Source organism: Thalia democratica, chromosome 2 (assembly GCF_965202585.1).
Source record: "Thalia democratica chromosome 2, ktThaDemo2.hap1.1, whole genome shotgun sequence".
NCBI classification, from domain to species: Eukaryota; Metazoa; Chordata; class Thaliacea; order Salpida; family Salpidae; genus Thalia; species Thalia democratica.
The window spans coordinates 64,769,424-64,785,726 of NC_139166.1; the positions used below are offsets into that span (position 1 = coordinate 64,769,424).

The 16,303-nt window shown below is 27.9% G+C and overlaps 2 protein-coding genes across 2 annotated transcripts in view; one reads left to right on the top strand and one right to left on the bottom strand.

The window, feature by feature from the left end:
- The first annotated feature begins 11,070 nt into the window (after positions 1-11,070).
- On the top strand, positions 11,071-11,759 carry LOC145828862 (kelch repeat and BTB domain-containing protein 2-like). Its single transcript, XM_082936608.1, has 2 exons — positions 11,071-11,400; positions 11,484-11,759. Exons 1-2 carry the CDS (start codon positions 11,071-11,073, stop codon positions 11,757-11,759), a joined length of 606 nt encoding a protein of 201 aa, XP_082792734.1.
- Positions 11,760-13,793: 2,034 nt separating this feature from the next.
- The window catches only part of LOC145830125 (uncharacterized), a 50,636-nt gene continuing 48,126 nt past the window's right edge, over positions 13,794-16,303 (bottom strand). Inside the window, exons 38-41 of the mRNA XM_082938011.1 lie at positions 16,034-16,282; positions 15,181-15,261; positions 14,809-14,904; positions 13,794-14,175 (exon numbers count right to left, since the gene is read on the bottom strand). Coding sequence (XP_082794137.1) covers positions 14,143-14,175; positions 14,809-14,904; positions 15,181-15,261; positions 16,034-16,282 — 459 coding nt within the window. The 3' untranslated portion in view covers positions 13,794-14,142. The remainder of the gene's footprint in view (positions 14,176-14,808; positions 14,905-15,180; positions 15,262-16,033; positions 16,283-16,303) is intronic.

Sequence of the window (16,303 nt, forward strand, 5' to 3'; positions counted from 1 at the left end):
CAAAAAAACTTATAGGAAGCGGATTTTGAAAAAAATTTATTAATAAAATAAGACGTGCAGTTTGAAAGTTTTATTTACTACCAGGTTTCGGTGGTAAAAAAAATTACGACCTTTTGAAGTATGATAAAATAGTAAACTGCAAATAACAATGTTGCTTATCTATAATGTTATTTTAAAAATTATTAAAAAACTAAACAAAAAACTAAAATGGTACATATTCAAAAAGTCAAGCTTATAAGTGAATGAATGGGTAAATTAAGTATTAGTGTTGAAACAAATTGAATTTAATTGATGTAATGAGTCAAAAAAAAAACAACAAATAAACTGAATTAAGAACTTATAAAATAAAAAAATATATATATACCTAGAAATTTATCTACATAGAATAAAAACTATCTAAAATTGGAAATTAGACCAAGTATAAAAAAAAAACATTAACAATACTCAAAGTCACTGAAAACTTCATATTCTAATTAATAATTTATTGAACGACAAACAAAGCGCTCAAAAATTTTAGTCCAAGGATCTGTCGTACGAAAAAACCTTTCGGTTATCGAGTCGTACACCAACGGATATCTTTTGACGTCTTGTACAGTTTGTATAAGTTAATGTAACAGTCAAAACTTAAATGGATTTAAGAACTATCTAAGTAAAGTCTTAACTCTTATCTAAATTAAATTAAAAACTACCTAAAAGTTTAAATTTAAAAGAAATGTAAACAAAACTTAATTACAAAGTTAAAAACCTATCTTGAACAAATATTATATTTTTATAAGTTTTATCTGCTTTCCAGTTTATTAATAATTTTTTTGTGCCTGCATGAGTTGGTTAATTCAATTTTTTTTGATGCAATTTATAATGTTTATTGAATGACAAAAATAAAAAACGCTAATAATATTCGGTTCAGGACTTGGTGAACGAAAAAACTTTTCGGTTATCGAATCGCACAATACTTGGTTACCTTTTAACGTCTTGTCCAGGCTTGTATCAGATTCAACTTTGTGTGGTATTTTGTGTTGCTATACGTTTTTTGGTGGGTGCCAATATTTTGAACGGGCGTCACTTTTGCACGGTGTCACTATTGCACGTAGGGTCACTTTTACAGGAGTGGACAATTTTGTACGACGACTCTTTTGCACGAGCGTCACTTTAGCACGAGGGTACACTTTTGCACAAAAAAAAAAATTTAATTAATATTTTTTTTACTTTTACCACTACCCCTAACGTTTACCTTTGGTCGGTAAATTGTATTTATTTTTTTTTAATATGTTTTTTTTTTTTTTTTTTTTGTTATTTTATTTTTTCTTTTGTATAGCTTTTCTTTATTTTGTAATTATAACTATTTAATTTTTTGTTTTTGTTATCACTGTTACCACTAACCCTTACCCTCGATCTGTAATTTTAATTATTTAATCTTTTTATTTTTATATATATATTTTTTTATAACTTAGTTTTCTTTTTATTTTTTTTTACTCTCGTTCAAAAATGACCCTTCGTGCAAAAGTGACCCTCCGTGAAAAAACTTTCCCTCGTGCTAAATTGTGTCAGAATTTGAATTGTCGTAATTTGAGTTGTCAGAATTTGAGTTGTAAGAGTTTGGATTGTCAGAATTTGAATTTTCCGAATGTGAATTGTCATAATTTTAATTGATAGAATTTGAGTTTTCCGAATGTGAATTGCTGTAATTTTAGTTGTAAGAATTTGATTTGTCGTAATTTGAATAGTCGTACACCCCCTTTTCATTGACATTCAAAAATTCAAATACTATTAAAAGCTTAAAAAATAATTTCAGATCAAAATTAACTAACTTTTGGTATTTGATCAAGTGCTCCTTTTTGTTTTTAACCTGTTTACACTAAAGGGCAGACACTTAGTTTTGAAAACATAGTTTTATTTGTAACAAATCAGTTTATATAAAAAAAAAAACTCTGTAAAATAATTTTATAAACTTTTTAACTCTGTTCAATAAAAAGTTTAGTGTTTTCTCTTAATACATAAAAAATTTTTTTGAAAACACCTAACTACCGAGCTAAATTTATACTTTCAAAAAATTTAAGGTCATAATTACGGTATACAAACTTTTAACCCGTACGATTCCGACCCGATCAATTCCACCAGAATCATTTCCCACCCAAATTAATTTCCACCCGATCAATTTCCATCTGAACCAATTCCCGCCCGGTCAATTTCCCCCTTATTTAAATCCCACCTGAACCAATTCCCGCCCGAATCAATTCCCACCCGATCAATTCCCACTTGAATCATTTCCCACCCGATCAATTCCCACCCGATCAATTTCCACCCGAACAATTTCCACCCGATCAATTCCCACCCGATCAATTTCAACCCGAATCAATTTCCACTCGATTAATTCGCACCCAAGTTGTTCGCAACTTTTGCAAGGATGTTTTCTTTTTGCATGGTTTCATTTTCACACGGGTTTCATTTTTGCACGAAGCGTCACTTTTGAATGAGTATCCACCTTTGCATGACGTCACTTTTGGACAAGTCGTCATTTTTACACAGTTTAAAACTTTTTCAATATAAAACTATACTTTAAATAAATTAAAGTAAGCTGAATTTAAATTTCTTAAACTTTAAACAAATCAAATAATTTTAAAACTATATTTTAATTTATATAATACAATAACTTTGATTTGTTTAGTATAAAGTATACTAGAGTCTAAATAAACTCAACAAAAACCAAAACTTTTAAAAATGTTTAATGCTAATTAAAATTTATTTTTAAGTAAATTTAAAAAAAATCTAATGAAATTATAAAATTTTTCTAGTATAATTTATTTAAACTTTTTTAGTAGAAGTCAGTTTAAAGATGACTTTAAGTTGGTTTAAAGTAAACCATACAATATAAATTACATAGGTGCACAAAAACACGCACAAACCTGGATTTTTGACAATGAAGTTATTATTATTTTTGTTTAATTGTACAAGTATCAAGAGTCTTTGAAACTTATTGTAAACTTTAATCTTGTTAAGTAAAACAAACGTTAGACAACTTTAATTATTTTTAGCTAGTTTAACAGTATAGTAGTTTTAGGGCTCTTTGTTTTATGTATATGTTTAAATTATCATTACAGCTTAAAAATTTGTTTAATCTTTTATGTTAATGCATTTACGCAATCTTTAACTTACTAATGAATATTAATATTTTTCGTAAAAGTAAAGTTTAGTCTAGAAAATATTTTAAAGTATTTTAGTTTACAACTGCTTGCCCGTATCGTGTGTAAGTGCTGTTTTTAAGCAATAAATTAAATAAACTACTCTTTTTTACATAATTTTTACCAAGATTCGTGTGTAAATTTTTATTACAACAATTTAAGTCTTACAAGCTCAACTTAAAAGTTATTTTTTGTAGAATGTATTACTGGTTCTTATTTTCCTGTACCTTATATGTTATTTTTTTTTACAAGAAAGTTGGTTAATTTTTAAATTATTCATAGTTAAACAACTAAAAAAAATTCATTTAAAATGATAGGCTAAAGCTACTTAAACTTATTTATATTCTTCTTTTGAGCTATTTTAGCAAGTAGTAATCTTAAAAATTGAAATTCAAACAAAGTTTAAAATGTGGTATAAATTTTGTTGGTTACATTCCAATAAAAAGAAAAAAAAAATGTATTGCTTTTATTGTCAATAGTTAACTTCTCGTGAAAAATAATAATGCTATCAGACTCTCTTTTAAAAAAAATTGTTGCTTTAATAACGTAGAATTTATTGTGGATATTCGAACCAGGTAAAATAAAATCAACGTATATCAAAGTGAAAATAGAAAAGTTAGACTATAAAACAACACTTTAATAAAGTAATTTGTACCTGAATCGTCGGTATTTTAATTTGAGCAAATTTTAATATAAATTTTTACTATACTTAGAATAGTTTGCAATTGGCTTTTAGTTATAATTAGTTTTATTTTAATTTTATGTCAAACTAGTTTTACTTCATATTCAAGTTTCATTTAACATTAATACGTAGTTAATGTTTAAACAATTAAAATTCACATTAATACAATTTTTCTTTTTTTTTTCTATAAATATATTTAAAAAAGTTTTGTCCTTTTAGTTTTATCCAACTTTTGAAAAAATTAAGTGGTGTGAAAGTGACGACTATCGCAATATATCACACCAATAAAAAATTGATGGCATAAAACAGAACGCTTTGTGCAAAATTCAGTCACAAAAGTGATAATTCAGGGGAAAATGACACCTTTGCAAAAATTATTCTTTGTGAAGAAGTAAAAGTGACGTGCAAAATCGATTGGGTTGAAATTGATTCTGGTGGAAAATGATCGGTTTGGAATTGTGCTCGAGTTTGATCTGAATGGCTCCCGTAATTACAATGGTATACTATATTTAAATAGTCATATGTCAAATGTTGATGAGTTTAGTTCAAAACAAGATGAGTGTGAAGTTAGCTTGAATAAATTTTTAAAAAGTGTCCAAACTTAAGATCTAATTATTTTCCTTATCTCAATAGCTAATTAAAAACTTTTTTTTATTCTAAACAACGGTCCTTTGTCTAAAAACTAAAAAAATAAACCATTGGACTGGGGTTTTGTTTTTTGAATAGTTTATTAAAATAGTTATGTCTTAGTAGTGCTAGATTTTACAAAAAGTTATTTATAACCAATCTTCTCTAAAACCAAAACTTTATTTGACACAAAATTTTTAGCAAATATGGCAACTCAGCTGTCAAGTTCCAAGATGTACACAATAACTTTTTGTTGTCAATACCAATACGGCATGTAGGTTCCGAAATTAGCCAAACTTTATGAAGTATATAAAATTAGACATAAATATTAGTAAATTTTGAATATTTGTAAACAGAGACTAAATTAAAACTGTTAGAAACTACAAAGTCTGAGCTTCTGAATTTCGCAAAAGAAACCTAAAAATATGCTTTTATGGAAGAAATTTAAGCGTGGTTTTTTATAGTAATTCCCAAAGTAAGGAAGGTTTATTTTAATTGTAAGTGTTTAGTTAACGAGAGAGTTGAGAAAGTTTTGTCCAAGGTCGTTGTGTACGAAAAGACGGTTATCGAGTCGTATACAGTTTAAAGCCTATTCCAGGACAAACAAAGGGGCATGGTCCTTTTGCAGTGTTTATTCTTTTTAAATCAAAAACTTGTTCTGAGCTTATTGACCAAAAATAGATATAATAAATAACTTTAAAATATATATTTTTTTATACTTTTGGTGTGATTGCTTTTGTAAAATAAAAATTAACTTTGTTTAATTTTTATTAAAACTTAATATACATCAGGCAGTTAAAGGGTTCTGCAACACTTGTCGAAAGAGTACAGTTTAAGGTCTATTCAAAAAGTATATACAAACTAAAAAAAAAAACAAGTTTATGGCTATTTACATTGTTGAAACCTATTAACTAAACATTTTCAGTTCTAGCAGGACATCGCTTTTATTTAATAGTTAAATTGTATAAATGATTATAAAAAGTTTGACTTTTAAGTCTGGTGATCAATGAAAAAAATGATCTATGTTTTTAGATAGCATTTAAAATGGGCTAACCTTATTTTAATGAAAAGCTTGAATGTGTAAAATAAAATAAACTAGCTTAACTTTTGGTCGGGTGCACTACTATTCCAGTTCGGACAAATTTGAGGTATGGACTCTTAAATATTTTTAAAGAATTTGAATTGTTATGTGACGCTTTTAGTCGTAGTAAAATATGCCAGCTAAATATCCTAAATTAAAAAAAAAAAAATATTCATGGTTTTGTATTTATAAGCTAAATTAGCAATGAACTTCGCGCATAAAGGACCAAGTAAATAAATTAAAACAAAAGCCATTGGTAAACTGCAAGTTCTTAAAAGTTTATACAAATTGATGCTTTTTTATAGCAGCTATACTGTTTTTATTTAATCAATATCTTGGTAAGTTTCAAAGAGTTATCCCATCACTTGAAGTTGAGAACTCACTCGGTTGTTGAAAAAAAATTGAGGTAATATTTTTAAAAATAGTGCAGGAAAACTATAATATGTCTGTCTTAGCTCAATTTTGTTTTCCTATACTGATTTTTCCAATACTGATTAAATACGTAGGTGTAAAATATCGCGAAGGGGAAACTTTGCACGGCGTCACTTTTGCACGAAGGGTCACTTTTACTCAAAGACAATTTTGCACGGGATGAAACTGTTTTCTTTATTATTACTACCATTGTTTTCCCTAACACTTAAATCGATAATTTTTTTATTACCAATTTTTTAATCTATTTGTTTTGTTAGTTCTCTTTTTTTTTCAGTGCAAAATTGACCCTACGTGCAAAAAAGTCTTCGTGCATTTTTGACCAGTTCTCTGTTTAGATATATAAGTAATTTTTACGTCTAATAGAAAATGTATTTAATAAAATAGATAAGCTTATAATATTTATTTTAATAAACTCTACACAAAAATCACAAAATGTTATCTTTTATATGCATAAAAAGTGTACAGTTCTTTTAAAATAAGTTTATTTTTCACAATAACTCTATGTTATGAAGACTCTATATATTATGCATAAGATACTAACTTTTAGAAAACTTTGAAACAAGTAAAGAACTAAGTGCTTTTAATTCAAACTTACATAACCAATTAAACAACTTTAAACATTCAAAGTCAAATATTTCATGTGCATTTATTTTAAAGTGTATTATAATAAGTGTACCTAAAATGAGGCAGAAATGAGATAAGATGGTCACTTTACTGCGTTGATTTTACATAAGAATCATTGAGAAGAAAACATTGAATACTGAATGCTTTCTCAATTGTACCTTAATGCGAAACACACGATGATATAAAATGTGCAAAGCATTTATAACCGCTAGATTTCAATAAAAAATATTTTTGGCAATTTTAGCAAAAAGACGTCTGTTTTTTTTTTATTTACAAGAAAGTAATGTGTACTTTTTCCTTGAAGTGATTGTTCGGAACAAAACTTGTATTGATAGAACACAAAAAAAAATTGCTAAAAAAAATGATTTAACAACCGTATTAAAACGAGATGTTTTTAATTATTTGTAATTAGACTATTTTATATCCTTCCATCTAATAAATTATAAATATTTATGTTTTATGTCTAATTAATAACAAACAGATTGTTTTGAAAGGTTTTAAGCTGATTTAAATTTAAAATAAAAGCATAGTTATAAAAACGTATTTTAATTTATACCTTAAAATATAGCTTACACTAAACAAAATGTCTGAAATGATTTATATGGAATGATAAATATACAACAGGGGAAAAGTTTTATTTCCATAAGGTGATTAAGAGCAATTAAAATCATTTATCTGTTGCGAGGAAATGAAATGTTTTAAATATATTTTAAAATTAATAACCGTCTTACGAAACTATTATATTTTTCATTATAAAAAATATCAAAAATTTATAACTTTTTTTTATATGCTGGTCTTTTGTTAAAACTATCAATGATGTTCAGTTTTCAAAAATTCATCTATCTACAAATATTATTGCATAAAGAAGCCTTATTCTTAAGTTTTTAGAATAAAATATATAAAAAATTTTACATACAACTATACGTCAAACTAATAAATTAAGGTAAAAAAAAGGTTTTTTTTGCAAAGTTATAGAATATTTTATGTGTTGTATATTACTTATGTTTTAAAATTTTTAAAGCTATACTCAAAACATTAGTAATATTTTTAAAAGCTTACAATAATTCTCATGTTATAACTGTTAGTTACTATTTCTTAGCAAAACTTTTTGATGTTATTATTTACTTAAGAAAAAACGTAAACTTTGGTTGTTAAAAAAGTCTAGTAAAAAACAGCTTTTTATTTGCTGTTATTGTTTAAAACACATTTTATAATGCATACAAAATATTGTTTTCACAATTTTTAGATCAATTTAGTTTTAATTGTTGAAACTTCTGTCTCAAAGTAATAAGTAGTTTTATTTTTTTGTCTATCTCTCTTTTTAAAAGTTTACTAATTACTCAAATGAAGATTTTTTTCCATGACTTAGCTAAACTTGGTTTGCTGAATAAATTTTTGAGATAAAGCTGCTGTTTTGAAAGTGATAAGTTCTTGAATAAGCTCTTTTTTCTTTGTGTTTACATTTTATAAACTCAACATTTAGAATATTATAAACAAAAACAGAAGAAAAAAAATCTGTAACCATAAGTAATATATCTAGTTTATAAATACTTTATACCATCTTAACTTCTTATAATTCCAAGGTAGCCTGGGCTCTAAGAAGGCAGCCTAGAGCCACACCTATGTTGAACTGCTATTTAAAACATATTACAAGCTTTATTAAGTAATAGTAATAAAATATTTTTTGTTAGCAGAACGTTTTGAAAGTTGTTTAAATATATATTTACCGTTAATTACAGAAATGCACAAACTTTTTTTTCTTCTATGTATGCTAAAAATAAGCCGAGATTTTTTTAATTGTTTTTATTAGTAATTTAAGTCAACAGTAGACCAGAGTTGCGTTGAACTTCACATATGGAACATAATTTTGTATAAAATTGTTATCTGTAAATTTTTACAATATTTTTCATAATTTAGTTCAGTATTATATATATTCAAATTTTCAAAGTAAGTTTATCTTCCTAAAAGTTTTTTTTATCTTTTTTGAACAAAATTTGGTTAATTTTTAAAAACCACTGGATTTATGTGGTAACAGCTTTTAAAAATTTAGTAGATTAAGCCTAAATAAGTACTGTCTAGGTAGGAGTTTGAAATAGATTTGTGCTGAGTTGTTTAAAAAGTCAATACAGTTTTAAAGATATACTAATTGTTATAGTTTTTAGGTCTTAAACTACCTTTGTGTAATATAGTTTAACGTATAAACTAAAATAGAATTGTACATCTTAATAGTATAAAGCTAATATTTATGAGAAATAAAACAATGAGTTCTGGCTGCAGTTATGTCAGTCCATGCAAAAAACGAAAGCTGTATCATTTGAATGAAAAAGCGAAAGTTGACGATGATGTTAAAATAATTAACGCATTTAAAAATGTATCAATGAAACTTTTGGATGAAGTAGATAAAAAAGGTTGAAGTGTTTTATTTTAATAAGTAAACAAAAATTTTTAACCAGTTTATCATATTTGAAAGAAAAGCTTTTAATAAGCTTTAATAAAAAACCGACAATAAATAAATTATTTTTGTTTTATTTATTGTTATTTAATTAAATTTATTCTTTAATGGTTTGTGTACATATTTACAAGTTTTATTTTCTATTTTATAAATTTTTCTTATTTAGGTAAAAAAATTATAATAATAATAAAAATAACAATAATTAAGTAACAATATTAATAATAACAATAGTAATTACAAAAGTAGTAATAAAGTAATAATAATTATAACAATAATAGGAGTAATAATAATACTAATAATACTAATAATAATAATAATTATTATTATTATTATTGCAAGTTTATTGTCCGTATGATTAACCTAGGCATCAAAACTTAGACCATTTAAACTAAAAGACACATAATAAAAAAAAAATGTCACAAAAAGTTCATTTTGTTTAAAAGAAGGATCAAAACATAATGTAATTTATATAAAATTTATAGAATAACACAATAAAAAATTTTAACCACAAACTTATACTTATTTACGCTTTGATGTAGAACGAACAACATAAAATTTTTAAATGCATTGACTATAAACAAAAATAAAAACCTAAAGCCTCAAGCATATTTACTATAGACTTGCCAGATAAACAAACATTTAATATATTTAAAAAGGACTTATCATTAACAGAGAAAAGGTGATGCTAATAAAATTGAAGTATGGACTAAGCTAAATCTTAAAATTAAATCAACGGTTGATAAAAATTACTTATTAATTTTACAAATAGATATTTTATTTAAATCAAACTTTTTTATTATTAATTGAAATTCTTCAAATTTTTTGCAATACATTAATTCATTAGGAAGTTTGTTCCATATTTCAACTGACTGATAAAAAAAAAGAACTATGCTAAGCCTCATTATTGAAGTGATGTTTGCATGTATTTTTTTGCTATTTCCTCTCAGTGAGTAAGGTTCAAAATTTATTTTATTAATTGTAATTTCACCGTTAACTAGTTTAAAAAGATTAATGAGATTAAATTTAATTCTCCTGTATTCTAAAAATTTAATATTAACTCTTGTTAGTCTATCAAGGTAAGACGTATAAGGAATATTGCAGCGGTTGTACATTAATCTGGTATATTTTCTTTAAATATAATATATATGGTTCTTTTAAGTATGGAGACCAGATTGGTGTGTTATATTCTAACTTAGGACAAATGTATATGAGAAACAAATTTTTAAAGATTTTTATATCCGTAGACTTAAAGCTCTTTAAAACTTAAAAAGATATTTTTAAAAAGCTTTTCTTGAAATCGTTAATAACTAAAATGTTTAAAGTAGTTTAAGATGTAAATTTCAAGAGCTATTTAAGTATAACTTACTAGTGTCTTCATTATAAAAATGCTGAAAAATAATTTTTATTAACATTTAATGAATTTCAAAGTTTGAACAATAGAATAGAACAGGGGTCGGCAAACTGCGGCCCGCGGGCCAAATGCGGCCCTTTAAGTCAAAATCTGCGGCCCGCGAGCTCCTTTTCTGTAAAAAATATACATTTCAAATACAACAAAAATTATATTTTTTGTAGTAAAAACTTACATTTAGGCTCTTAATTCAATAAATACTATTTTTTAATGGTCAAATATTACTTAAATTGTTATATTTCTAATGTTAATAATATTTTTCTACTGATTACTAGAATTTTTTTAGATAAATGCGGCCCTCAAAGGATTTTTTTCTAAATAGTGCGGCCCGTTAGCTGGTTTTTCTATGAAAATCTAAGAAAATTGGCCCGCGAGTCACATAAGGCTGCCGACCCCTGGAATAGAACTAAATATGTTTCTAGGCTGTCACTTTAACTAATTAAATATATTTTAGTAAGTAAAAATTATTAAGTTAAATTTGCATTAAAAGGTCAAAAAGTTAACGTTGTATAAATATTAAAACCTTTAGCATGCTTCGGAGACTTGAACGACATAAGCTTGGTTCCAATGATGAAATACTGCAAAATGACAAGAAGTGAAGAGATTGCTGAAAATTGCGCCTCCCACATAAAGAAACACAAAGACTCTGAGGAAATTTACTTCTACCTCAACATCTCTTGTGTCATGGGACAGAAAAATTTAAAACAGCATTGCATAAAGGTCATTGAAATGCTGTTCAGCTCACTTTCGAGGGATAACAAACACAAAGATACAAGTTTTTGTTGCTTCGAACAAGTGTTGTCCAGCTCCAACTTAAACGTCACTTCCGAGTTGGAAGTCGTCGGCGCCGTCGATTCCTGGTTGAAAAGTTATCCGAGCTCGAGAGCGGAATACGCGACCAGGCTGTTGGAAAAGGTTCGTTTCAACCTCTTGTCGGCCGAGTCCTTGACTCATTTTCTCAAAAAATCTTCTTTTCATTGGGCTTCCAAGGAGTGCAGGGAATACATTGCGTGATTGAAACAGCGAACGAAAGGCCCGATCCCGCTTTCGTCGGAAAGGAAAGCTGCCACTGCGGTCGAACCGGATTCGACGTCGTTATTTGCGGGAGGGGCGAAACGGAGGACGAGTCCCTGAAAACCTACAAAGTCGAAAACGGGGATTTTCGCACCGTGGAAACGCTCGACAGCAGCCCGAGCGAGAAGCGCGTACACGCGACCTTGATCGAAGTTGACGGGGACCTCTACCTGCTCGGCGGCAGACGCGGCCCGCGCTAATTTTTGAGGATCGAAAAGTTTTGCAGGAGGCAACGGAGGTGGACGAGCGTGGCGACGGAGTACGACGAGTTGCCGTCGAGCGCGAAGCTGTGCGCGTGCGGCTACATGGGCAGAATGTACATTTTCGGGCACGCCGACCGCAGCTTGCAGTTCGACCCTTCGAGCCGCGCGGTGGTGACGATCGCGAGCGGCGACGTCAGAGGAAACTTTTCGGCTTGCTCGGCGTTCCACGAGCGGGTGTGGGTCACCGGAGGGGATTCCCCGTCGAGCTGGAAGTCGGTGAGCGCGTACGACCCGGTGACGGGGCGGTGGGATAGGATGCCGGACTCGGTGGGGAGCAGGTCACTGCACGCTCAGGTGGCGGTAGAGAGCAAGCTGTTTTTGATCGCCGGGCAGCAGGATGCCAGCTGCGAGGTTTTCCAAGGCGGCCGCTTCGCCCTGCTCAAGCAGCCGGGCTCGTTTGTTTTCACGCGGGGCAACTACGCGGACCGGGTGTTTTCCGCGGGCGGCAAAGTCGGTTTGGTGAGGCTGGGCGGCGTCAGCGTGGTGTACTACGACGTGGAGGCGGGAGAGTGGTCGCAAAACAGAGACACCGGCTTGTACCCGGAACTGGACTGGGTGTGCGTTGCGAAAATGGCTTGAAACTTCAGTCGGTAGTTCACAGTTTGAACACCTTAATTTATTACTTGTGCAGAAGAATGTGTTTTTTTTCTTAAATATTTTTTTTAATATATAAATAGCATAAAGAAAAAAAAAAATAAAACACTAAAACTAGATTAGTTTTTGACATGTATGGTGTTGTTAAGTATTTTGGTAAAGTGATTTTGATATATATTTTAATGATCGAAATTTTAAATTACTAGGAAAAGTCATTTAAAGTTAAATAAAAATTTAATCTTGGCGTCCGGTTTGTTTTTATCTGTGTTTTTTTTTCATAAGCCCAATTACGTTTTCTCACTTTTTCTTTTTTATTTTTGCATTGCTATATATTTATATTCTTTTTAAAGAATAATTGAAGTTTGTTGGTTTTAAACCGTGCATATTTTTAATCGTATTTTAAGTTTTAGTAGAGACTCAACTTAATTTTGAAAAACGATAAGCTACTTCTTGCTTTATGGAATCCATATTTGGTAAATGAGCTTATATGTATTGTATATTTATGTACATATAGTACATAACGTTATGGTACATCACGTATCAGTACAGTTTTAATTTGTATAAACATAGAGACTTCAATGTAGGAACGGTCAAGCTTTTTTTAGTCGACAGGCTAGAACTTAAAAGGAAAAAATAATTCAGACAATACTTCTTAAAAATGTCTTCGCTTTTATTTCTTAGATTTTAGTGCAAAACTGACCTTCTTGCAAAAGTGTCTTTGTGCATATTTGACAAGTTCTCTCTTTTTTAATATGTAAGTAGTTTTTACGTCTGATAGAAAACGTATTTTACAAAAAAAAATGTTATTGAAATTTTTTAGCAAATAATTTTTTAATGCTTTTCCTTACAAATATTGAAATATCCTTTGAAAGGATAGGTTTACAAGGAGTTTTCTACAAGTTGTTTATATACAAGAAAAAAATTGTATACAAGTATTTCGTATTTCTCAGTATTAAATTTACCAATGAAGTATTTTCTTCGTAATTGTACTTTTTTGAATGAGTAATTTTTAGATGAAAAATCTACGAATAGGTTATAGAACTTTATGTAATGTTTAGCACACATTTTTTTTGCTTTTTCGTACAAATATTAATATTCTGAAAATAGTATAAGAATTCTCCCATAGATTCTATGAGTAAACACTCTTCAGAAGTGTTTGATATATATATTTTTTAATTTTAGATTTTAGCAAAAACAATTACTGCCTTTTAGTTGTACTTCTTTAACTAAGTAATTTTTAGATTTTAAAGCTAAAAGAAAAAAAGTATAATTTTATGTAAAATTTATAACAAGACTAAAAAACTAGTAGAAAAAACCTTGCAAACTTGATTCAAGTTAAATAAATAGACGACTTTATAATAAAAAAATTTTAGTTGAATCAATATCAGTTTTATTTTAACATTAAATTCAACAAATAACTATAGAAAATGTACAGTAAATAAAACACTAAAAAATAGTTTATTATTGAAACACGAGCAAATTTTCTTTATTGCATCTTTTACTATATGGGCTCCAGCATTCAAAGTACATTCAAAAAAATTCACAAGCAATAAAAAAGAACGAAACTAAAAGAACAAAAAATTAAAAAATCTTTAACATAAGATGAGCGCAAATGATTTTTGAAAACGAAAAAAAGTAAACAGATTTTTATATTAAAAAAACATAAATATTTGTGAAAAGTTGGGAATAAGTTGGATTTCACAGCGGTACTTTCGGTTTTGGGACTTTACCAGAAATGTTGCTTGCAGTGTGCTACGGCCTGGAAAATATAATATAAATCTTATAATCATTTGACGTAATAAATTAACAAAATGAGATTTGAAATAAAAATTTTTAAATACAAAACTGAATAAAATTGTAACTTTTAGTCTTAAAATAATCTTTAGTTAAAATTAAACACTAGAAACTTTAAAAAGGTATATTGTTAAACTTAGTAAATTCTAAGCTTAATTTATAGTAAAAGTAATTATTTTAGGACTTTTAATGCTTTTGATTCTTAGGTTCAATAAATAATTAAGTAAATTAATAAATCTTCAAGTAAACTATCTTTAGTTAAAAAACTTCGTACCAATGAATGGATTTAAACTCATAAAAAACAAAACAAGCAAACTAAATAGTTTTTGATAACAGATAATGTATAAATAAAAAAAAATCTTTAACTCAATAAGTATAATTATAAACAAAAGAAAATTTTTATATATGGAGAATAAAATTAGCCAAAACAAAAAAAAAAATTCAAATTAGTTTATTGCAACTTTTTAAAGGTCAATAAAATTATAAAAAAACTCTTAAAGTTATAATATAACGATACAATCTACTCTACAGCTATATAACTATTGTTTTGTAAATTTGAGTAAATTTTGTTTTATTTTACTAATATAAAATAACAAACATTGCACTGTATAGCAGACTTCATGTCCTTACACCAGAAACTTGGTCCAAATGTGCACTTATCAACTCCCACTAGTTGTTCGCATAATCCTATGTTCTGTATTGAATGTATGTTTGGTATAAATACTAGAAATCAGGATGCAAATAACTGATACATGTGCAAAAAAATCCTAAATTGAGAAATTTTTAAGAATAAACATGGTTTTGTATTTAAGTTATAAAGTGGCTGTAGATATTATGTTGTATATTGCAACCAATCGAAATTATTATGTACAACTATATAAAAACCTTAACAAACATAATTTTAAAACTAATAAACTCAAACAACAAACTCAGTTATTTAACAATAACTTAAAAAAAATTAAATTGAAACCTTGCATATGGCAGATGGGCTTTCTTTGTCTAGGAAAGCATCAATTATTTCAGGTATATACTCCTTTACTATATCAATGCACTGAAAAATGAAATAATTAAGTTTAATATATTTTTATTTTTAATAAAAGCATCAATTTTTTCGGGTATTTATTCATTTACAATATCAATACACTGTACAAAAGGTATTTTAAAAGAATATGTGTTTCGTTTGATAATCAAAAATATAAATGATATTCTTTGAAACATAAAACTTGAAAAAACTTTTAGTATAAAGCGGAAAAGTATTTGCTATCATAAACTGTTATCTAAAAAAATGTTATTGAGTATTGTCTTCTAGGCTATAATTCTGCATGCTAATAGAATAAAACAACTAACAAGTGAAAATGTAATAAAATTTTAGATACAACAGCAAAAAAGTAACTAACAAAAGCCTGTGAGTTATCGGGCAACACATTGCAAGCTTTTATCAGGAATTATATAATAATATTATGTATAGACTAATAATGTTGATAATCAGGGTTGCCAGTTTTTTCAAAAATTTTGCCAGGTTTTTAAAAGTACACAATTTTGGTTCTATTTTTAGTTTAAAGTAAATTTTAAGGTAAGAAACTGTGTTAAATATTATAAAAACATTGAAAATATACTGTTAAGCTATTTTAAACACATTTTACAATAAAAGAAATTTTTGATGACAATTTTTTTAAATTTAAATGATAGATTTTTTGTGTCAAATCGAAACTTTATACCGAACATGTGAAAACTGTTTAAATTCCAGGTTTTTCAAGGTTTTCAGGTAAAGTGGCAACCTTGTAATAGTTATAAAATTTAAATAATAAACAAATAAAACTAACAAAAGCTTGTGAATTATCCGGTAATACGTCACAAGCTTTCATCAGGAATTGTTCGATTTCATCTTCTGTTGAGTTGGCTGCCAGGTTCTGTTCGAGATCCTCCAATATCAATTTGCATATGTCGCAAGGCGTTGAATCTCCGACGTTGTGATTGGTGAATTTTAATTTTTCCGCTCTGTGATTGGACGAGATATCCAGTGCTGCGTCTTGATTGACCGGTTGGATTTTAGACATTCGAACCACGTTGCCCTGAAGTGAATTAGTTTCAAT